General features: G+C 42.2%; 1 protein-coding gene across 3 annotated transcripts in view; it reads left to right on the top strand.

The window, feature by feature from the left end:
* The window catches only part of LOC117361527, a 672,067-nt gene that overhangs the window by 171,919 nt on the left and 476,699 nt on the right, over positions 1 to 23,449 (top strand). For all 3 annotated transcript variants that reach the window (XM_033946990.1, XM_033946988.1, XM_033946989.1), the window contains exon 4: positions 11,148 to 11,238. In XM_033946990.1, the coding sequence (XP_033802881.1) occupies positions 11,148 to 11,238 (91 nt within the window). The remainder of the gene's footprint in view (positions 1 to 11,147; positions 11,239 to 23,449) is intronic.

Below are 23,449 nucleotides of genomic sequence, written 5' to 3'. Positions count from 1 at the left end.
GAAAGCAATTCTACTCCCACTGAAGGTTACAAATCTGGCACGCTTCCGCCCTCTGGAGTGACGTATACTCCCACGTCATTGTTGTGGTGCCAGACCAACTTCGTACTTGAATTAAGCCTGGTGGAATTCAATGCAGTTTTCCTTTTTTGTGCAAAATCCCCTTCCTCTGTGTGACGTCCATGCTGCATCTATAAAATATGGTATCTATGGGTCACGGCAGCGATTCAGACACGCAGCCTACTGCTAATCTGAAAGCCTCTCCTTTGCCGTGGAGGTGAAAATTTGTTACATTCGCTCCATAAGATGCACAGACATTTCCACCCACTTTCGGGGGGAGGGGGGGAGTGCATCTTATGGAATGAAAAATACGGTATTCATGACACACACTGCCTGCTAACTAGGAAACTTCAGATGTCTAACCTTCAGCAGTGATTAGAGAAAAAAATATAACAATTTAAGTGGAGTACTCAAAAATAACCCTGGACGTAAGAACATAAGAACATAAAAATTGTCGCTGCTGGGTCAGACCAGTGGTCCATCATGCCCAACAGTCCACTCACGCGGCGGCCCTCTGGTCAAAGACCAGCGTCTTAACTGAGACTAGCCCTAACAGCGCACGTTTTTGTTCAGCAGGAACTTGTCTAACTTTGTCTTGAATCCCTGGGGAAGGGTGTTTTCTCCTATGACAGACTCTGGAAGAGTCTTCCACCACTCTCTGGGTAAAGAACTTCCTTATGTTTGTACGGAATCTATCCTCTTTCAACTTTAGAGAGTGCCCTCTCGTTCTCCCTACATTGGAGAGGGTGAGCAACCTGTCCTTATTTACTAAGTCTATCCCCTTCATTACCTTGAACTAAGTCTGTCCCCTTCAGTACGTCCAGCATCACTATAGTGCACTAATCAGTCATAAGAACATAAGCAGTGCCTCTGCTGGGTCAGACCAGGGGTCCATCGTGCCCAGCAGTACGCTCACGCGGCAGCCCAACAGGTCCAGGACCTGTGTAGCAATCCTTTATCTATACCACTCTATCCCCTTTTCCTTCAGAAAATTGTCCAATCCCTTCTTGAACCCCAGTACTGTACTCTGTCCTATCACACCCTCTGGAAGCGCATTCCAGGTGTCCACCACCCGTTGGGTGAAGAAGAACTTCCTAGCATTGGCTTTGAACCTGTCCCCTTTCAACTTTTCCGAATGCTCTCTCGTTTTTGTAGTATTTGAGAGTTTGAAGAATCTATCCCTCTCCACTTTCTCTATGCCCTTCATGATCTTATAGGTCTCAATCATATCCCCTCTAAGTCTCTGCTTCTCCAGGGAAAAGAGCCCCAGTTTCTCCAATCTTTCAATGTATGAAAGGTTTTCCATACCTTTTATCAAATGTGTCGCTCTCTTCTGAACCCTCTCTAGTATTGCCATATCCTTTTTAAGGTACGGTGACCAATATTGGACGCAGTACTCCAGATGCGGACGTACCATTGCCTGATACAACAGCAGGATAACTTCTTTTGTTCTGGTTGTAATATCTTTCTTGATTATACTTAGCATTCTATTCACCTTCTTAGCGCCCCCTGCGTACTGCACCGACGGCTTCATTTTCTTCACCATTACCCCCAAGTCCCTTTCTTGAGTACTCTCACCTAATAACAGCCCTCCTATCGTATAGCTGTACTTCGGGTTTCTGTGTCCTACATGCAAGACTTTACATTTCTCTACATTAAACTTCATCTGCCATCTCGTCGCCCACTTCCCTAGTTTGTTCAGGTCCCTTAGTAAATCTTCACAGTCCTCTTTAGTCCTAACCCCACTAAATAGTTTGATGTCATCTGCAAATTTTATTATTTCGCACTTCGTCCCTGTTTCTAGATCATTTATAAATACATTGAATAGTAGCGGTCCGAGCACCGACCCCTGTGGAATACCACTCGTGATCCTCCTCCAGTCCGAGTAGTGGCCCTTCACTCTTACCTCTGCTTCCTACCCGCCAACCAATTCCTGATCCATTTATGTATGTCTCCTTCCACCCCATGGTTCTTTAGTTTCCGAAGTAGGCGTTCATGGGGTACCTTGTCAAAGGCTTTCTGGAAATCTAAGTATACAATGTCTATGGGGTCCCCTTTGTCCATCCGCTTTTTAATTCCTTCAAAGAAGTGCAATAAGTTTGTTAGGTACGATCTTCCCTTGTAGAAGCCATGTTGGCTTGTTATCAGAAGTTTATTTCTTTCTAGATGATCATCGATGCTGTCCTTTATCAGTGCCTCTGCCATTTCCCCGGAATCGAGGTCAGACTTACTGGTCTGTAGTTCCCTGGGTCACCTCTTGATCCCTTTTTAAAAATGGGCGTAACATTGACTATCTTCCAGTCCTCCGGGATCACACCTGTTTTCAGGGATAGATTGCAAACTTGCTGTAGTAGTTCCGCTATTTCCTCCTTTCAGAACCCTTGGGTGGATTCCGTCCCGGCCTGGCGATTTATCAGTTTTTTATTTTTCTATCTGCCTGACAATACCTCCCTTATATGTGTCCTTCAATTGCACTGTGCCATACAAAAAAAACCTCATAGTTATAAGCGAAACAAACCTCAGATCTCCCTTTCTTTTAATCACAGTACTTCTGAAAAATAGACCAGCACGTAAAACATAAATGTCTCTTAACCACGTATTGTCCAGCATTCATATTTGTAACAGCTTTCTCTGATGCAGTCCAGGAACAACCTCACACAAAACAATGAGTGCTATTAAGAGATGGGCATAAGAATTAACTATAAATCTCTCTAACACTCCCCGACCAGTCAAAGCCTTACTAACCCCGTGGCTTTTCATAATATCTTTAAACAAACTTCAGCTTCTCATAATATCTCCCACAACTGTTCCTAGTCAAGCTGCTTCAAAAAAAACTAGTCTTACCTGATTTTCTCTGAGATAGAACAGAGTACGGCACCAAGCTGTTTGGCTGAAATAGCCATATAGACAGGTTATGTACCTGCCCCCTTATTCTTCCATATAGTCCTCAGTTCTTAATTCTATCTTAGGGGAGATCAGAGAAAGAAATCTCACACAAGTGTGGTTGAAATAGTCAAAACTTTGAGAAACGTTTCTGCATCCTCCAAAATAATGGGACGTCAGAAAGGCTTCCCAAATACAGGTGACTGGCCATTTTATTGACATCATTAATTAATAAATTATTAAACATACATAGTGGGTACATCTTCCAATTACAATCCATTTACAAATTGAAATATTCTATTGGTTCTATTCAAGTAACCTGGTTAATTCTACTTCGTTCCTTAGCAACAATGACTTAACTTATCAAATGCTATTGTCTCGCCTCTTGTCAGCAATAGAAGGAAGTGGACAACATGCTATTGGTTTACTTGGGGTCATGCTGACTGTGCAGATATGTTCTATTCTATTGTAAATATCTCGTTCTTATAAACAGATGTGTTTTTCTCTCTAAGCCGTCTGAACAACTACTGGAAGACAAATATGTTTTTATAACCAAATGTGTTAGTGTGACTTTTAGTTCATTTGCAGGGCCTGTTATATTATGGCTCCATCTTGTTCCAGACATTAAACCAAAATATTTCTATGAAGGAAAAATATGTACTGTATGTGAAAGATTTCTATTATTCAGCTATAATATCAGTGTCTTAAAAGTTTTAACTAAAAGTGTATCTAATACATATTTTATGGACCCCTTTATATTCTACATAATACAATTATCCCCCTCACTGGCAAAGCAAGATGCAGCTTTTGGGGCTTCATTCCTGGTGGCTAGCTCATTGGGCCCTTCCTGATGTGCTGGGACTGCTTTGATACATCCCACTAGTGTAGATTCAAGAGGTTATTGTATAAGAACGAAAGAGGTTACTTACCTCTAATAATCTTCTTTCTTGTAAATAGCCTCTGGAATCTACACACCCGCCCAAACTTGTCTGTCCGATTTGCAGGTCGCCTGCCCAGTAACTGGTAAGCTGAATTTCTGTCCTTGACCAGCTTCATTGAGAATTCTATTCTTGTTCCCGTATGTATGGTTAGGGGGTCCCCAGGTGGTTGCCCCCTTCTGAACCACAGGCTGTGTCTCCTTTCTCTGAATTTATGCTGTTTTTAAATTGTTTAATATTCAAGTTTGTGTTATGCAATGTTTGGTCTTAGGGCCCTATTTGTTTGCAATTGTTGTTCATAAGCAGATTTAATGTGTATAGCGGGGAGTTCCCTGTGCCCCCTCTCTTCTTTTGTTTCCTGTTTTGTGCTGTAGATCGCTGGCTTGTGTACTGACTGAATGTCCAGGGGTAAGTGACAGCAGATGCCTACAGAGGGAGGGGCTAAAAATTAGTTTCAAGTTCCCTACAGTTTCCAGGCTGGAAATGGTAAATGTCCCACTAGTGTAGATTCCAGAACCTATTTACAAGAAAGAAGATTAGCAATCTAATATAATAAAATGCTAGGCCGCGCATGCGCACTCAAAAGTCGTGTTCCCTGATCCGTCGCGGAAACACGACTGCGCATGCGCGGCCCCGGCTGCGGCTTTCAAATAAAAAAAGAAGTTACACAGCTGCGGCGGCCTTCCTCACCCCCGCCTCTCACTGTGAATGGTACCGGCTCCTCTCTCGCACTGCACCAGGATCGAGAGAGGAGCTGCAGCGGCACCTTTCAACTAAAAACAACAAAAAAAAAAAACCACAACTGCAGGTCGCCGCTCTCACCCGGCTCCCACTGTGCGGCTGAGCGCTGGCGGCCGGCGAACCCTAATTGCGGCGGCGGCTTTCAATTACAAAAACAAACAAAAAAAACAGCTGAGGGTAACAGCTCTCACCCGGCTTTCATGGTGCGGCGAACGGCGAACCCTAATGAACATTTAATCAAAGGAAACAACCGGGGGCTGTCCCTTCTCGCATTCTAAAAAAAAAAAACTGCTGCACACAGGGAAGAAATGCTGCAGCAGCTGCTGTACAGGGAAGTAGGGAGGGGGGAAATGCTGATGCACAAGGAAATGGAGGGGGAGGGAATGCTGATATGGCTACTGTACAGGAAAGTGGACAAGGGGAGATAAATGCTACATAGGGGGCAGAAAGAGAGACAAATAGAAAGAAAGACAAATAATAGGAGGGAGGGAGACAGAAAGAAAAGAAGAAAGACACAAGGACAGGGAGTGAGACAGAAAGAAAGAAAGACAGACATACATATATTCTAGCACCCGTTAATGTAACGGGCTTAAAGACTAGTAATAATAATAATAAATTTATTTTTATATACCGCTATACCCGGAAGTTCTAAGCGGTTCACAACAATTGGATAAGATACAAACAGTACAAGTTTAAAAAACAACAATTAAAGGCAACTTAGATAAGTAACCGAATCTTTTGCTAGAATAAAGGCAGCTTTTCATGTAATAGAATCTTACCTCCAACAAAGTCTATCAGCAAACAGGTCAGCACTTCCATTCAGCTTCTCCAGCTCTTTTGTTCCCTCTAGCACCCTTCTGCCTAACTCTGGCTCGGCCTTTAAGTTCCTCAGAGTCACTTCCTGTTTTTTATATTTCTTTCCCCTCCCTGAGAGAACTTAGCCAGGAGGGGGAGTGCTGGGTTTACTTTAGGTTTATTCTGAGTCTGAGAAGCTGCGTCAAGCAGGGGAAGTGGCAGGATTTCATACCCTCTGTCATACTGACATAGTCAGATTTTTGAAGGCCCGGGGCGTTCAGGTTGAGGCCTCTGCCCTCCAGTAAGATAACCTTTTCCTTCATGGAACCGTAACATTATTTTGAGTGGGCTCAGCAAGGAACCTTTTGAGTCTTTGCAGGAGACATCATTTCTGAATCTAAAAGTGAAGACAGTTTTTTTCATAGCCATCGTATCTGCGAGAAGAGTGTCAGAAATACAGACACTGTCATTCAGAGAGCTGTTCCTCAGATTTACAAAGGCAGGTGTTTCTCTTCACACTGTTCCTTCATTTCTACCGAAGATGGTTTCGTTATTCCATGTCAATCAGTAAGTCAGGTTGCCCGCATTTCAGACCACGGGTTCCAAAAAGAAGGACAAAGTTTCACAACTGTTGGATGTACAGAGAGTTCTTCTGTACTTCAAAGTAATCAATATAGTCTTTCAGATCATTTGTCTTAACCAATGCTGCTTGGCTGGGCAAGACAGCATCTAAGGTGACCATTTCCAGATGGATTTGTATGGGAAGCAGCCACCAATTTTGTTGAGAGCACACTCCACTAGGAGCATGGTGTCTTTGTGGGTAGAACCGAGGGCAATTCTTCTGAAGAAATTTGTAGAGCAGCCACATGAGCCACTCTCATACATTTGCAAAGTTTTACAGGGTGGATGTGGCAGTACAAGAGGATTCCTCTTTTAGTTGTTCTGTCCCACCCTAGTTGGTACATCATTTATAGTCTGGACTCCTAGACACATTGCACCAGAATAGAAAATTAGATTCATACCTCTTCTTTATGGTAGATGTGTCTGAGTCCTGACTAGTGCTGCCCGATTCAGGTAAACAGTTTTCGATTTGATTCAATTTGGCCTATTCAATTCGATTCAGTTCACTTTTCCTGCCCTTTGCCATCCAATCCCATGCCAGTGCTGTGGTGTAAACAAAACAAAAAATGATTTTCCTTTCTTGATTAAGTCTTAGTTCACACTAGCTGTCTAACACCAGCCTTCAAGGGGGGGACAGGCCTTCAGGGATGGGGGTACAGGCTTTCTGGGGACAGGTGCAGGTCTTCAGGGGGGGACAGACCTTCAGGGGAGGGGGGCTCTGGTGTAGAAGTACACGGAGGGAGGGAAAGGGGGGTTCAAAGAGACATGCATATGCCAGACTTTGGGGGGAAGAAATAATGGGTCTAAAAATAGAGGAGAGGGAGAGAGATGATGGACAATGGGATTTAGGGAGGGAAGGAACAGAAAGGGAGAGAAGTTGGACAAGGGATGGTGTGGATGGGGGGTTAGAGATACTGGATAGGAGGGTAGTTGGGGAAAGAAAGGGAGAGATGGTGGACCCTGGGGTGGTGGGGAAGGCGGGAGAGATGCTGGATGAAAGGGTAGTTAAGAAAAGGTGGATCTGTGGATGGAGACGGAAAAAAAGAAAGATGCCAGACATCTGGGGGAGGGAGGACAGAGATGGCAGATGGATGGTTAGCACGGAGAAAGAAGAAGGAAGGAGACCCTGGCAAGCAAGTTATCATAAGACAATCAGAGCCTGAGATCAACAAAATTTGAATAATGACCAGACAACAAAAGGTAGAAAAACTAATTTTATTTTCCATTTTGTGATTACAATGTGTCAGATTTGAAATTTGTATCCTGCCAGAGCTGGTGTTAGACTGCAAACATGAGCTAGGATTTAACAGAGAGAGGAAAAGTCTTTTTTGTTTGTTTATTTTGTTTACACCACAGCGCCAGTGTGGGTAGGAGAAGGCAAAGGGGGTGAAGAGTTTATAAAATAAACCCACCAGGATGTTTGAAAAAAACACCCAATTGGGCAGAAAAATCGAATCGAATCGAAAAACCAATTCTGTAGGCTGAATCGAATCAAATCAAATTTTTTTTTTCCTGAATCGGGCAGCACCAGGCTCTGGTTGTTTTCTAATAACTCGCTTGCCAGGGTCTCCTGCCCATTTGTCATTTCTTTATTTCTCTGTGATAACCATCCATCTTCCATCTCTGCCCTCACCTTCCGTTTCCCTTCCCTCCCCCAGAGGTCTGGCATCTTTCTATTTTTTCATCTCCATCCCCGCAGCTGCAGCGATGGATCCCACCATCCCCAGATCCACCATTTCTCCTTTTCTCAATTACCCTTTCATCCAGCATCTCTCCCTCCTTCCCCACCACTCCAGGGTCCACCATCTCTCCCTTTCTCCGTCCAACTACCCTCCTATCCAGTATCTCTACCCCCCTCCACACCATCCCTTGTGTCCAACTTCTCTTTCTGTTCCTTCCCTCCCTCCATCCCATTGTCCACTATCTCTCGCCCTCTCCTCTGTTTGACAGAGGGGCCGGACCAAGAGGGGGTGGGGGTGGGTCTTGAAGTACCAGCAGCCTTGATGACAATTGGGCCAGCAGGGGCATGAGCAAGTGAGGATCACTCCTGCCTCCAATGCTCTAAAGGGGTGAGTGGTCTGGGTAGGGAATCTCAAGCGGGAGAACATAAGAACATAAGAATTGCTGCTGCTAGGTCAGACCAGCGGTCCATCGCGCCCACTAGTCCGCTCACGTGGCGGCCCCCAGGTCAAAGACCTGTGCCCTAACCGAGACCAGCCCTACCTGCGTTTGTTCTGGTTCAGCAAGAACTTGTCCAACCTTGTCTTGAATCCCTGGAGGGTGTTTTCCCCTATAACAGACTCCGGAAGAGCATTCCAGCTCTCCACTACTCTCTGGGTGAAGAAGAACTTCCTTACGTTTGTACGGAATCTATCCCCTTTTAACTTTAGAGAGTGCCCTCTCGTCCTCTCTACCTTGGAGAGGGTGAACAACCTGTCTTTATCTACTGAATCTAATCCCTTCATTATCTTGAATGTTTCGATCATATCCCCTCTCAGTCTCTTCTTTTCAAGGGAGAATAGGCCCAGCTTCTCTAATCTCTCACTGTACGGCAGCTCCTCCAACCCCTTAACCATTTTAGTTGCTCTTCTCTGGACCCTTTCGAGTAGTGCCATGTCCTTCTTCATATACGGTGACCAGTGCTGGACGCAGTATTCCAGGTGAGGGCGTACCATGGCCCGGTACAGCGGCATGATAACCTTCTCCGATCTGTTCGTGATTCCCTTCTTAATCATTCCTAGCATTCTGTTTTCGCCTCCGACGCCACACATTGTGCAGATGGCTTCATCGACTTGTCGACCAGTACTCCCAAGTCCCTTTCCTGGGGGGGTCTCCCCAAGTACCGCCCCGGACATCCTGTATTCATGCATGGGATTTTTGATACCAACATGCATTACTTTACACTTATCCACGTTGAACCTCATTTGCCATGTTGCTGCCCATTTCTCGAGCATGGTTATGTCGTGTTGCAGATCTTCACAGTCCCTGCGTCTTCACTACTCTGAATAATTTCGTATCGTCCGCAAATTTAATCACCTCACTCATTGTACCTATTTCCAGATCATTTATGAATATGTTGAAGAGCACGGGTCCAAGCACCGAGCCCTGCGGTGATGTTCTTCCAGTCCGCAAATTGTCCATTTACCCCCACTCTCTGTTTCCTATCCGTTAGCCAGTTTCTAATCCACGTGAGTAGTTCAGAGCTGCTCCAGAGTTTCAGTTTTAGCCAAAAACAAATATACACTCCTAAGGTTGGCTCAGCGTGAGATCCTTTTTACCTAGAAAAAAAAAGCACTGCCCATTTAGATCTGGTCTCTTCACAAAGGATAATAAAGACAACCACTGGGAGAGGACGCATAAATAACCTTGAATGAACTCCTTTATGCTTTACAAACAAAACAAAAAAAACACAAGAGATAAAAAAGGGGGTGGGGAGTAAACCACCACCCACCCAAGTGTTGCAAACAAACTACAAAATAAAGCGCAGATGAAAGTTCAAGAATAAAAATTCCAAAGATTAGTTAGGACCAGGACAGGCAAAGCCCCCCCCTTACCCCTATTCCTACCTGCTCTGGTTTATTTTGGTCGTGGTATTTTTTGAGCTGGAGAACAGACCATGTCACTCACTGCTACTCCTGCAGCAGCCAAATGTCAACAGGAATAAAGAAAGCAACAAGGAAGACAAGCACGTGCGGCCCTTATAGGGTCAGAAGGGTGTGCGTGTCCATATTCCCCATGGCCAGGCCCTTCTCCCCTCTACCCCCTTCGGCTTTCATGCCCCTTAGAGTTGACCGGCTTTTGTTGGTTTTTTTTATTTAGTTTTCTTTTACTGTCACCAAGTTTCCAGGAAAGGGGGGGGAGGGTTAGGTGCAGAGCTGCCATAAAGTCTGGTCTCAGCTGGAATGCAGGCCAGTGCAGGAGAGAGAGAGAGCTTGGTTAGCACAGGGGGGAGAGAGGTATAGCAGAGCTTGTTAGGCAACTTTCCACCTCAGGAGAGGGAGAAAAGCATAGGCTGCAAGGCACAGGAAGGGTTAACCCCAGGGACGTACAGAGGTGTGTGAAAGACAGAGAGCCGTGCACCTGGGAGGGAGGACGAGCAGCGGGAGACTAAAGCATGCCGGGGATCGCCCTCTGAGATGCAGCCGTTGTGTCCCTCCTTCCTCTCTGGCTGCTCATACACGAGGCAGACAGAAAGAGATGTACGCTAGTAGGGCCTGCTCTACCTTTAACTAGTGGCGGGGTAAGGAAGGAATTTATGAAGTCTTTGGCCGGTTTGTGTATGCACAATATATAGAGATGTCACGTCGCTCTAATTTGGAAGCCAATACGGGCTGTAGTTTGCCCATGTCTGGCCTCAGCGCTGCAGCACTTCCGAATCGGCCAGGCCGATTTTTTAAAAAGCAAATCGATTCGAATTGATTCACACAAAGTGAACTGGTGAATCGATTCGAATCGTGAATTGGGCAGCACTAGTCAGGACTCCTAGACACATCTACCAGAAAGAAGATTATCGGGGTAAGAACCTAATCTTCTGAAGACTCCACCCTTATCTCCTATGCTCAGATCATGTTAAATGTGAATACTTTCTTGGTGTTTGGTGCTTGTGTGTACAAATGCCTACACAATTTTATAAGAGCTGTTTTTCATGTGTATGACATATTTTCCATGTGGAAAATGCTATATAAAATTACTGCCAAACTTGGTCAATTGGTGGTTATTCCAGTTTTGTAGTTTAGAAAAATTTCAGGACTGTATGGCTGGAGGAGGATTACAACATAACCAGAATAGGAATAATGCAAATATGATTAAATATAGGGATTTGTATATCCAGTTACCAGATGCCATGGATAGGGAGCAATATGCATCTAGTTATGCTGTGTGGTGAATAACTATGATATTTCCTTAACTGTGTATAATACTAACTGGGCATATTGGAAGGGTCTGTACGTATACTATTGTGATTTAAATGAAAGAAAAATGGATTTTCAAAGATATCCATATATATAATTTTCCATTTAATTTTAGTTAGTACTAGTGAATAAGATTTGAGCATGCATCTTTTTCTGTTGTGTTTGTGATGCTTATTCTGCTTATTCAAATTTTATTTCTCAGTTGTCTTGCAACTCTGATAACAGTTCACCAGTCCAGAATATTTCCAGTATGGTTCTTGAAGGAGCTCTGTATCAAGAGAATGAAAAAAAGGGTAAGGTTTACTAATTAATACAAATCTTATATCTAGCAATAGATATTTATTATAATATTGTTTTATTGGTTTCTTCATACATCACAGTGTTGCAATATGTCTGATCCCTGAAAGCTATGTGATACATTCATGGTTTGTTACTATGATTAACAAAAGAAAAATCCAACAGAATCTGCAGTAAAGTAAAAGCAATACAAGAAAAAAAACAAAGAACTGCAGACAAACGTACAAGATGCAGGCTATGTTTATTATATCAATTAATGATTGCGGTTAATGTTACCACCTTTACACAAACCTAGGGACCTGACACGGTCTGTTTTTCGGTTAACAAGCCTTCATCAGGGGTCTTAGGTTGGCATGGCAAACAGAAAAAGAACAATAGCCTGTATGGATTGAAGGTAAACGCTGATCCAAAATCTCTGTGTTACTCTGATTAGTATTTTGAGGTCACTTTAATATTGGAGATTTAGCAGGTTAGCACTGAGAGTGTGGATTGAAATGCACTGTCTATAAGAGTCCTGGTGCTGATTTAGCAAGGACTTTAAGTCTTTGAATTTAGGAGCCAGACCAAGAATTTAGGAGTCTGCAGCTGAAGACTTTTCAGCCCCTCTTTGACTTCACTAAAGTTGGAGAATGGAATAGGTGTAGAGAATTAGATTCCCTCCAAGTTCTTTGCAGCTGTTCTAAGAGCTGATCTACTAAAGATGTCTTCCTGTTATGTGTGAAATTGAAAATAATTTTTGGTAAATCTGGTCCACTGGAAGAAATCAGTCAATGGCTTCCCTCTCAAATAGAACATACTAAAAAAATCACTGTAATTATAAAATACAATAATCATAAGATATGAAAACATTCAAGCTAGTTATCTAGGCACTCATTGTATTGTAGGACTGATAAGTGCTTTTTGATCTTATTCTTAATTTTAATTAAAATTGTGTTGTTTCCCTCTGTTTTCAAACCTAAACCTAGACCTCCTTAAAAACAATCCAAAACAACAAAAACAAACAAAGCTTTCTATCCCTTTCAGGTTAACTCTGATACTAGAGAGGATAGCCTTTTCATAGTGTTTCATGCTGCTATTTTTCTAAACTTTTCTAACTTGGTTTCTTGAACTGTAGACTAGTTCTGTAAGGTTTGTTTTCCATTGCCAGACATGATAGATAGCATATTTAGGGGTCCTTTTATCAAGCCGCGCTAACGGGGTTAGCGCATTGGACATTTCATCACGCGCGAACCCCCATGGCCAGCTAAAAAACTAATGCCTGCTCAATGCAGATGTTAGCGGCTAGCGTGGCAGGCGGTTTAATGTGTGGTATTACACGTGTTAAACCCCTACCGCAGCTTGATAAAAGGACCCCTTAGTCTTGCATCTGGTATATTGTGCAGAAACTTGCTATATTTATATTTATTGGGGATATTTAAGAACATAAGAACATAAGAAGTTGCCTCCGCTGAGGCAGACCAGAGGTCCATCTCGCCCAGCGGTCCGCTCCCGCGGTGGCCCATCAGGCCCATTGCCTGAGCAATGGTCCCAGACTATCCCTATAACCTACCGCTATTCCTATCTGTACCCCTCAATCCCTTTATCCTCTAGGAACCTATCCAAGCCTTCTTTGAAGCCTTGTAATGTGCTCCGGCCTATCACAGCCTCCGGAAGTGCGTTCCATGTAACCACCACCCTCTGGGTGAAAAAGAACTTTCTGGCATTTGTTTTAAACCTGTCCCCTTTTAATTTCTCCGAGTGCCCCCTTGTACTTGTGGTTCCCCATAATCTGAAAAATCTGTCCCTGTCTACCTTTTCTATACCCTTCAGGATCTTGAAGGTTTCTATCATGTCTCCTCTAAGTCTCCGCTTTTCCAGGAAGAACAGTCCCAACTTTTTCAGTCTGTCAGTATATGAGAGGTTTTCCATACCCCTTATCAGTTTAGTTGCTCTTCTCTGGACTCCCTCAAGTACCACCATGTCCTTCTTGAGGTACGGCGACCAGTACTGGACACAGTACTCCAGATGAGGTTGCACCATTGCACGATACAGTGGCAGGATGACCTCCTTTGTCCTGGTCGTGATAACCTTCTTAATGATACCCAACATTCTGTTTGCTTTTCTTGAGGCTGTAGCGCACTGTGCCGACGCCTTCAAAGATGTGTCTACCATCACTCCCAGGTCTCTTTCAAGGTTACTTACCCCTAGCAGTGATCCCCTCATTTTGTAGCTGAACATCGGGTTCTTTTTCCCTACATGCATGACCTTGCATTTCCCTACGTTAAATTTCATTTGCCATTTTTTGGCCCATTCTTCTAGCGTCGTTAGGTCCCTTTGCAGATCTTTGCAGTCTTCCATGGTTTCAACCCTGCGGTAGAGTTTGGTGTCATCCGCAAATTTAATAACTTTGCAATTTGTTCCCGCCTCCAGGTCATTTATAAATATATTGAACAGGAGCGGTCCCAGCACCGACCCCTGCGGAACTCCGTTCGTGACCCAATGCCAGTCTGAGTAATGGCCCTTTACTCCAACCCTCTGTTTCCTGTCTGCCAGCCAGTTTTTGATCCATCGGTGGACCTCCCCTTGCACCCCGTGTTTCCATAGCTTTTTAAGCAGTCTTTCGTGCGGTACCTTGTCAAAGGCTTTTTGAAAGTCAAGGTAAATTATGTCAATGGATTCCCCTTTATCCACCTGTCTGTTTACCCCCTCAAAGAAGTGCAATAAGTTTGTGAGGCATGACCTACCCTTGCAGAAGCCGTGTTGGCTCGACTTTAGCTGTCCATTGTTTTCTATGTGTTCGCAGATACTGTCCTTAATCAGTGCTTCCATCATCTTTCCCGGGACCGAGGTCAAGCTCACCGGCCTGTAGTTTCCCGGGTCCCCCCTTGAACCCTTCTTGAAGATGGGCGTGACATTTGCAATTTTCCAATCCTCCGGGATCTCTCCAGTTTTTAAGGATAGGTTACATATTTGGCGAAGTGGCTCTGCTATTTCGTTCCTTAGTTCCTTGAGTACCCTTGGGTGAATGCCGTCTGGACCTGGCGATTTGTCGCTCTTTAGTCTGTCTATCTGCCTGAGGACATCCTCTTGGCTTACCTCTAGTTGGACCAGCTTTTCATCTCGATCCCCATTTACGATGTCCTCCGGTTCCGGAATATTTGATGTGTCCTCCCTCGTGAAGACTGACGTGAAGAACTTATTTAACCTGTCAGCTATCTCCTTTTCCTCCTTTACCACTCCTTTTTTGTCTCCATCATCCAATGGCCCCACTTCTTCCCTTGCCGGTTGCTTCCCCTTCACATATCTGAAGAACAATTTGAAGCTTGTTGCTTCCCCCGCCAGTCTCTCCTCATATTCTCTTTTAGCTTTCCTAACCACACGGTGACACTGTCTTTGGTGTTCTTTGTGCTCCTTTTGGTTGTCCTTTGTTTGGTCCTTTTCCATTTTTTGAACGATGCTTTCTTGTCACTTATCGCCTTTTTCACTGCAGTTGTTATCCACGCTGGGTTTTTTGTTCGGTTTTTTTTCACCCCTTCCTGAATCTGGGGATGTACAGGTTCTGTGCCTCTTGCACCGTGCCCTTGAGTAGGGACCAGGCTTTTTCTACAGACTCCATCTTCCTTGCGCTGCCGTTGAGTTTCTTTCCCACCATTTTCCTCATGCCATCATAATTCCCTTTTTTGTAGTTGAGTGCTGTCGTTGTGGCTCTTTTCACCTTTGATGATCCAATTTCCAGCTTGCACTGGATCATGTTGTGATCGCTGTTTCCTAGGGGTCCTAGCACCGCCACCTTTGCAGGTCCCCCTAGCCCATTGAGGATTAGGTCAAGAGTGGCATCCCCCCGTGTTGGTTCCGTGAAAAGCTGTTCCATGAAACAGTCCCTTGTGGTTTCCAGGAATTTGGTCTCCCTTATGCAGTTTGAGTGTCCAATACTCCAGTCTATCCCAGGGTAGTTGAAATCCCTCATCACCATCACACTTCCGCTTTTGCATACCTGCCTCAGTTCAGCCTCCAGGTCCTGGTCGAGTGCTTCCGGTTGTCCAGGTGGGCGATAGTACAGACCCAATTTTATGTCTGCTCCAGTTCCTCCAGGTAGCTTAATCCATAGTGATTCCAAGTCGTCCGCCCTTACTGTTGTTTCCATCCTGGTTGAAGGTATGGAGTCCTTTATATAAAGCGCTATTCCTCCACCCTTCTTGTGTGTCCTGTCCCTCCTGTAGAGTTTGTACCCTGTATGGCCACATCCCATTTGTTGTCATCAGTCCACCACGTTTCTGTGACTCCAATTATGTCCAGGTCCTTTGTACTGGCTATGACTTCTAGTTCTCCCATTTTGGCTCTTAGGCTCCTAGCATTAGTGTATAGGCAATTTAAGTCCTGGTTGTTTGCCTTTTCCGCTGGTTCTCCTCGTGGTTTGGCGCCCCTGCCAACCTCCTCATGGGTTGCCAGCCCCCGAGCATTGTTGTGTTCATCCCCATCCTGCGGTGTGTCTGTGTCGTCCTCAGCCTGCTTCCCTATGTTTGGATGACCCTCTGGCTCCTGTTGTTCTCTCTTAATCCTGCTTGCTAGTTTGTGTATTGTCTCCCCGCATTGCGTCCTTGTGTCCTTTTCCCAAAAGTTCCCTCTCAGTCCCGAGCCCTCTTTTACAAATTTCTGGCTATAAAAGAGAAAAATCCAGCAGAATTTGATTGTGTTGTGAGGGCTTGCCCCTCCTCCAATGCTGTTTGGTGGGGAACTTGGCTGACTCATTATAACTTATAATCCCACCTAACCCAGGGTTTGCTACACATATGTAGACAACCCAGTAATCAAGAATACCCCTTGGTCAATACTCATTTCAACCAATCAAGATGATTTTTATTCAGTGTAATCATTGTTGTGCTTTAGTTCTAAGGCACATCATCTGGGGCTTAAGGCTTGCCCCATCTGTCTTCAGTTTTCTAGTATTAAACAAGAATTAGATGCAATTAAATAGCTTCCATCACTCCACAGAATCATACCAATTTACCACCATTGCCTCAAAGATTAAAACAATCAAGGGATAGATGGGTCATAGGCTCAGATAGACTAAGCTGTGAGACTAAAAAACACCCATCCTCTCAATTAATTGCCCCCTATAGAATTCCTTTGCTCCATTAATGCATTATGATGCAGTGGAAAAAACAGCTGAGGTGGAACTAGAACCTGTGAAAATAGCTCAAGAAGTAAAACAACACAAATAAAAAAAACTCAAGCTTAATCAGGAAAATTATTGCTGCTAGGGGATTCCATCATCATGGGCATTAACCTTGGAATGCAGTTTAAGGAGCTCAAATAGTGAAATGTCTTCCAGGATCCTCAGCTACCAAATATACCATATTTTTTGCTCCATAGGACGCACTTTTCCCCCCCCGAATAGTCAAAAACTACTTACTCAGAGAGAACCTCTGCCTCAGCTGGCACAATGTGCAACGCTCAGCGTGGTGACTTGCTCAAATACTCCTTGGGAACCAATAAGGAAAAACACAACCTGATTGGTCCAAAGAGCTACAGGAGTTCAGTTGAAAAAAAGTTGAATGTACGGCACAGACTTAAATGGAGTACACATATCAACTTCATGATCAGAAAAAATAAAACCAATCTATGTTGGCATTAAAACCCGTGGGATGTACAGTTTCTAAGATAAAGATCCAATATTGTTCACAACCTTGTAACTAATTTGCGATTGCCACCTCACATATTTTTAGCAATATGGAAAAAGTCATGTCTGTATGAGTACAGTGTTGTACTTTAGGAGCTTGTAGAACACATCTATAGAGCGCACTGTGATGTTCATTAAGTCTAAGACGCAATGTATAACTTATTACAAGGACAGACTACAGGTACTCGTCGACTTACGACTGCAATTGGCTCCGATTGATAGGTTGTAAGTTGATCGGGACATAAGTCGGCCTATGTTAGACTAAGGTTAGAATACTGTATTAGACTGGGTAATGATATTGTAATCATCTTAAAGTAATATTTTATCAACATTTTCTTACTTTCTAAGTCAAGCACAGCACAATCCTGTTGTGGTGAACATTCGTTGTGGTGCCTCCTCCTCTTTATATTATTACTGCTGCATAGCAAGACTTGGGAGTGTGGGAAACTGGGGCTGCTAACAGCTGGCGGGGGAAACTGTCGTAAACATGTCATAAAGTCGAACAGTTGTAACTTGAATAGGTCGTAAGTCGATGAGTACAGGGGGAGAGTGTGGCGCAGTGGTTAAAGCTACAGCCTCAGCACCCTGAGGTTGTGGGTTCAAACCCACGCTGCTCCTTGTGACCCTGGGCAAGTCACTTAATCCCCCCATTGCCCCAGGTACGATAGATAGATTGTGAGCCCACCGGGACAGAGAGGGAAAACTGCTTGAGTACCTGAATAAATGCATGTAAATCGTTCTGAGCTCCCCTGGGAGAACGGTATAGAAAATTGAATAAAATAAATAAATAAAAAAATAAATATTACAAAGTCTGTCTCACAGGAAATGTCAAACCTTAGTCCATCGTGTGTACCATCCTGGGGGTTAATGAAATCTGAAATAGCATGATCTCGCAGTTCTTACATCTGCCTCAAGATTTAGCATTATGGATATTATCCCTGAAAACTGCAGGACTCGATTGCTCTTTGAAATTAATACCTCTTTTATAAGCGAATCTAAGTCGATATGAAAAAGTAGGTAATATCTTGACCAGGCCCCCCCCACCCTCTCGCCCAGCAAGTACCTGGGAAACAGTAAGGGTCCATCTCAAGGAACAGGTTTCCACCCGTCCCTCAAAGGGAAGTCGGGGCACTACCATAGAAGAGGATGAAACAAATAAAACAATAAGGAAAAGACAGAAAAAACCCTTGTAAGGTTTAGCTCCTCAAAATGTAAGGTTTGCAGGTACTTAAGGTTCTTAATCAGACATTCCAAAAAGATATGTTTTTGTTTGCTGCATACGACTATTATGGCACTTCAGAGAGACCATAATTCTGTACTGAGCACCCTAGAATAAACACTGTATAAAACATTTTCTTAAAAATATAACCCTTAACTAAGTTACATTTAGGATATGAAAGCTATAACTTAAAAGAACATTGCATAATTGGGCTAGTAAAAAGTGGGAAAAGAGCTCTAGGAATGGCCAATGCTATATTTTCCTGGGGTACCCCCTAAACTAAAACAAGTAAACAAAACACAGACCACATGGCACAGACAAAACAGAAAACACAAAGTTTTAGGCTTGAAACTATTCTTCCATCTCTCAAGTTTTCAGGGCTGAACTTAACTCTGCAAATAAACACATTGTTATAGAAAAACAAAACAACGATGAACACATGAGTACAAATAATGCATAGCATAACCATCTCATATTCAGAAAAGGCATAAAGTTAATGTCTCTTTGGAGTGTCTTTATCTCTGCAGTGATAAAGAGGATTCTTGGAATACATTAAAAATATCTGTGCCAAAACTGGTCTGGGATGGCTATGTATATATCTGAACTGCTGCTAAGAAAAAGAAAAAAAAAAAACATTTTAAATTAGCAGCATCCTCAAGTTCACTTAGGGCAAACTTCATCCATGTTCCATTCAGGCTGACCTGGACTATATGTCTACCACCTGGATCCCACTGCACTCTGAGGAGTGGGCACTGCTGTGGAGAGGTCAGGTGCAGGCTAGATGTGTTTTCTTTTGTCTGCACTGTCGTGTCCTGGAATTCAGAGGCAAGGAGTAGATTCCAAAAATCATTACACATGTCTCGGACAGAGAAAAATGCACATTTAGGGTTAAATTTCACAGTAATTTCAGAGTAAGAAGCTGCCACTGGTACTACAGACTTTGAAACCTTATTTAGGGCTCGAGAGTCTATAGTGAGCATAACGGAGCCCTCTGGTTTAGCATCTGACCAAGCTGGAGAGCCACATGATGAAAAGAGAGATCCACTCAGACCCCTCTCCTTCATCTTAGGCACCAGTTCTGTTGCTGGAGGAAGTACTGGGTGCTGTGTTTGTGGTTGAGGACCTTTGCCTTCTTACAAAATTTCTGTGTACCTTTTCACACAATCTAACTTCTCCTGTGCCCAAACTGGAACATCTGCAACTTCTGAGTGAGTAACACTAAGGCCATGCTGCTGCTCTGGCATGTTACACTGCGTGGCTAACTATGCAGGAATAACCTCATGAACCAAAATTTTAGAAACATTTGGAATTCCGGTACCCTGCCATACTGCATGACCAGCCACCTCAACTATTTCTTTGTCTGTATTCTCACTTGTGCTGGCAGTAGTTTGTGGGATAGACGCACACTTTGAAGCTGTGTCATTTATGCCCTGAATCTCATACATTTCCACATTTTTCTGATCTCCAGTAGAAGGCGCGCTATTTGTAAAACTGATTCCAGTCCCTGTATCAATCAAAGCTAATTTATCCTGACCCTCTATGGTAGTATTAACATTGGGACGGCCGCAAGTGTCCAATATCAAAGGTGCTACATCCCTCAAGCTGAATTCTGAGTCTGACTTCTTTCCTTTATCCTGCGTCTCCAGAAAGGAGTCCACAGGTAAGTGAAAGAAGTCCAGCAGGGCTGTGAAGGCTTGAGTCACCTTGGTATTCAGACACAGAGAGTCAGACAGCCCTATGCACTAACACTGTTTTTTCCTGGCTGTCAAATCACTCTTTATTCTGTCCAATTCTAACTGCATTGTATGTCTATCCTGTTCTCATTTAATTTTCTCTTTTTGTAATTTTTCTTTTTGCTCTCTGAATTCATGGAAAGGAATGTAAGTGGAGGAATTTCTGTAATTGCCTCTGCCATACCCCCTATTTCCTGTGTGTGGTGTTTTCTTGTATTGGTGTGATCCTTCAGCACGCCACGTCCTAGCTTCTGATACTGAAATAATTTGAGCTGGCTGGGTCTTCCATACAGACCCAATCCGGAGCAGTAAAGTGTTAAAAGGGGTTGCTTTAGGGTCCTCCGAAAACAACAGAAGGTGTTTAGTAATCTCGGGGGATAATACCTGTCTTTTGCATGCCCCCAAGATTTCTCATATATTTATAATCATCGGATTGGTAGGAAGGGAGGTGGCCTAGCTGTACTTTTTAAACATTCTTTATTACTAAAAGGTGCCACATCCCTCAAGCTGAATTCTGAGTCTGACTTCTTTCCTTTATCCTGCGTCTCCAGAAAGGAGTCCACAGGTAAGTGAAAGAAGTCCAGCAGGGCTGTGAAGGCTTGAGTCACCTTGGTATTCAGACATTCAGACCATTTTCCCATTGGAGCAATAATTGAATTTTTACATTTTAAAATAAACACTTTCCCACCGACTGATTTCATACTTCTATATATTCCCCCCAAATGAGACGGGAAAACTTTGACTCTTTACAAGCATTTCTATTTGATTTTAACTCTTCATCACCCAATACAGTATTACTTGGTGATTTTAACATTCATTTGGATAATATAGGTAATTGTTTTATAGAAGATTTTATAGAATTAGCTTTAAACTTAAACCTTACCACTTTAGTCAAAGATTCTACTCATTCTGCTGGACACACATTAGATATGATCCTCAGTTCTATGCCTCTAAAAGAAGCTTTCTCAAAACCTAATATAATTTCTGCCACATGGTCAGATCATTTTTTAATCACCACAAGTTATTGTTTAAAATCAGACAAAAACACTTCTCTCCCAAAAACAGTCACTTACCGAGAATACAACAAAATTGAATCTCCACTAATTTCTACTTCTTTCAATTTAAAAATTGAAGAATTTAGTCTTTTATCAATAAATGACCAAATTACATCTTGGCACAAAGCAACAAATCAACTGATAGAAAAACTTGCCCCAATACGTAGCAAAACTACCAGGCAAAAGAAAATTAGAAATCCCTGGTTCACTGAAGAATTTGCATTTATTAAAAAGCAACTTAGGTCCTTAGAACGGAAATGGAGACAAACTAAATCAAGAGATAATTTAGACAAATATAAAGAGCAAATGCAATACTATAAAAATAAAATAAACTTAGCTAAAAAAACATATTACTCCAATAAAATAACCGGTGCTAAAAACTCATTGCCCTCTTTACAATATTAAAAATCTCACAGTTCCAAAAAGTATTGAGGATTCATCCTTAGAAATCAAACCTAGCGCCTAAAATCTTGCTGATTACTTTGTAAATAAAATAAAATAAATAAAATTAGAGAATGCATCAACTCTAAAACTAATTCTAACACTGATGAACAAATTCAAATAATACCCATTTCTAAATGTGCTAATTTTAATATAACAAATTTAGATGATCTCAAAATACTTCTTCAAAGCATCAATACTAAGGGCTCAGACATCAATTTAATTTCTCCATCTTTTCTAAAACATCATTTTTATTTTGGTCCTTTCATTCAGAAAATGATAGAAACCAGCTTAACAACAGGAATTTTGCCAAAAGAATGGAAAGAGGCAACCATTCGACCAATCATAAAAAATGCAAAAGATTCATTAGCAACCGAATCAAACTATCGACCTATAGCTAATCTTCCTTTTCTTGCAAAATTAATAGAAAAAGTTGTTTTAACCATATAACCAACTTTATAGAAAAAACTCACACACTACATCCTAACCAGACAGGTTTTAGATCAAACCATTCAACTGAACACTCTATGACTGGACTTACAACCAATATTCAATATCACTTAGATCATCACAAATCTGTTCTTTTGGTTTCACTTGACTTATCCATGGCATTTGACACCATAGACCAACATTTACTCATTAAAAGACTATCCTCAGTTGGAATCTCTAACCAAGTACTAAACTGGTTCAAATCATACTTTCAAGATCGATCAGCTAAAGTTATTTTAATAGCTCATCATCTAATACTTTCACCAGTTCATACGGGATTCCCCAAGTTTCAATTCTCTCCCCACTTCTATTTAATATCTTTCTATCACCTCTCTTAACCCTCAGTCAATCTATAGGATTCTCCTCCTATGCATATGCAGATGATATTCAGCTCCTGGATCCCTTAAATACAGCAGATCTCAATGAGATAACAACCATAAACAACAAACTAAAACAAATAAGCCAATGGCTAAAGGATAATATGTTGGCATTGAACGCAACCAAATCTTCCGTAATGTTTTTCCCATGGAAAAATGATCTTACACTCTCATCACAGATTCTCTTAGACAATACCCCTCTTCAAAAAGTAACCACAACAAAAATATTGGGAGTAACATTAGATCAGGAACTTACCTATCATGACCAGATTAGTTCAGTGGTTAAAAATTGTTTTTATAAATTACGTCTCATTAGATCCTTATCAAAAGTCTTAAAGCCCGAGGCCCTTAACATTTTAATACATTCATTAATCATTTCAAGGCTGGATTATTGTAACTCTTTATATCAGGGCATAACACAAAAAGAAATAAGAAGGTTACAGATAATACAAAACACAGCAATAAAAATTATCACTAACTCAAAAAAAATACGATCAAGTTACACCACTTCTACAAGCAGCTCATTGGCTACCAATCACACATAGAATAACCTTCAAAATTTTACTGTTGACTTTTAAAATACAGCAAACTCATGCTCCAACTTTTTTACATTGTTTCTTAATACCGTATTCTCCATCCAGGGCATTAAGATCAACACAACAACATCTATTGACTATCCCTTCATTAAAGATAATAGGAACTAGAAGATCTACCATTACCCCAGCTTTGGAGCAATCTATCTATTTATATTCGTAATGAATCTTCTTTAGACAAATTCAAGCGTTCCTTAAAAAGTTTTTTGTTCAAGTACGCTTTTGAAAAATAGACAACACAATTTTATAAATCACTAAACTTCTTAGATCTAAACTAGATTATTGTATAGATTACAGATACATCCTTTTTCTGTTTTTTTCCCCTTTTTTGTGTTACCTACCAAATGTGCTCCCCGCTAAATGTTTTCTTTCTCTCTTTAAAAATTTGTAGTTCATCCCCTTCACCTTCCATACCAGTTATGTATTAGAATGGATAGAATTTGACTGTAACTATGTAAAAGAGTTTTGTTCTGCCCCTCATTTTTAAAACATTATACGCTTTGAAGCTTTTGATATTGCGTACATAACAAAAATTTAATAAACTTGAATTTGAACTTGAACTAATAGAAATTCTTTATGCTCTCTGACTATAATCTGCTGAACTGGGCCAGTGTTCATGCTCTGTAAGTACAGCGTGTATT

The sequence above is a fragment of the Geotrypetes seraphini genome, chromosome 5 (assembly GCF_902459505.1).
Source record: "Geotrypetes seraphini chromosome 5, aGeoSer1.1, whole genome shotgun sequence".
NCBI classification, from domain to species: domain Eukaryota; kingdom Metazoa; phylum Chordata; class Amphibia; order Gymnophiona; family Dermophiidae; genus Geotrypetes; species Geotrypetes seraphini.
The sequence above is the reverse complement of the archived record's forward strand: the minus strand, read 5'-3'. Positions and strand labels throughout refer to the sequence as shown.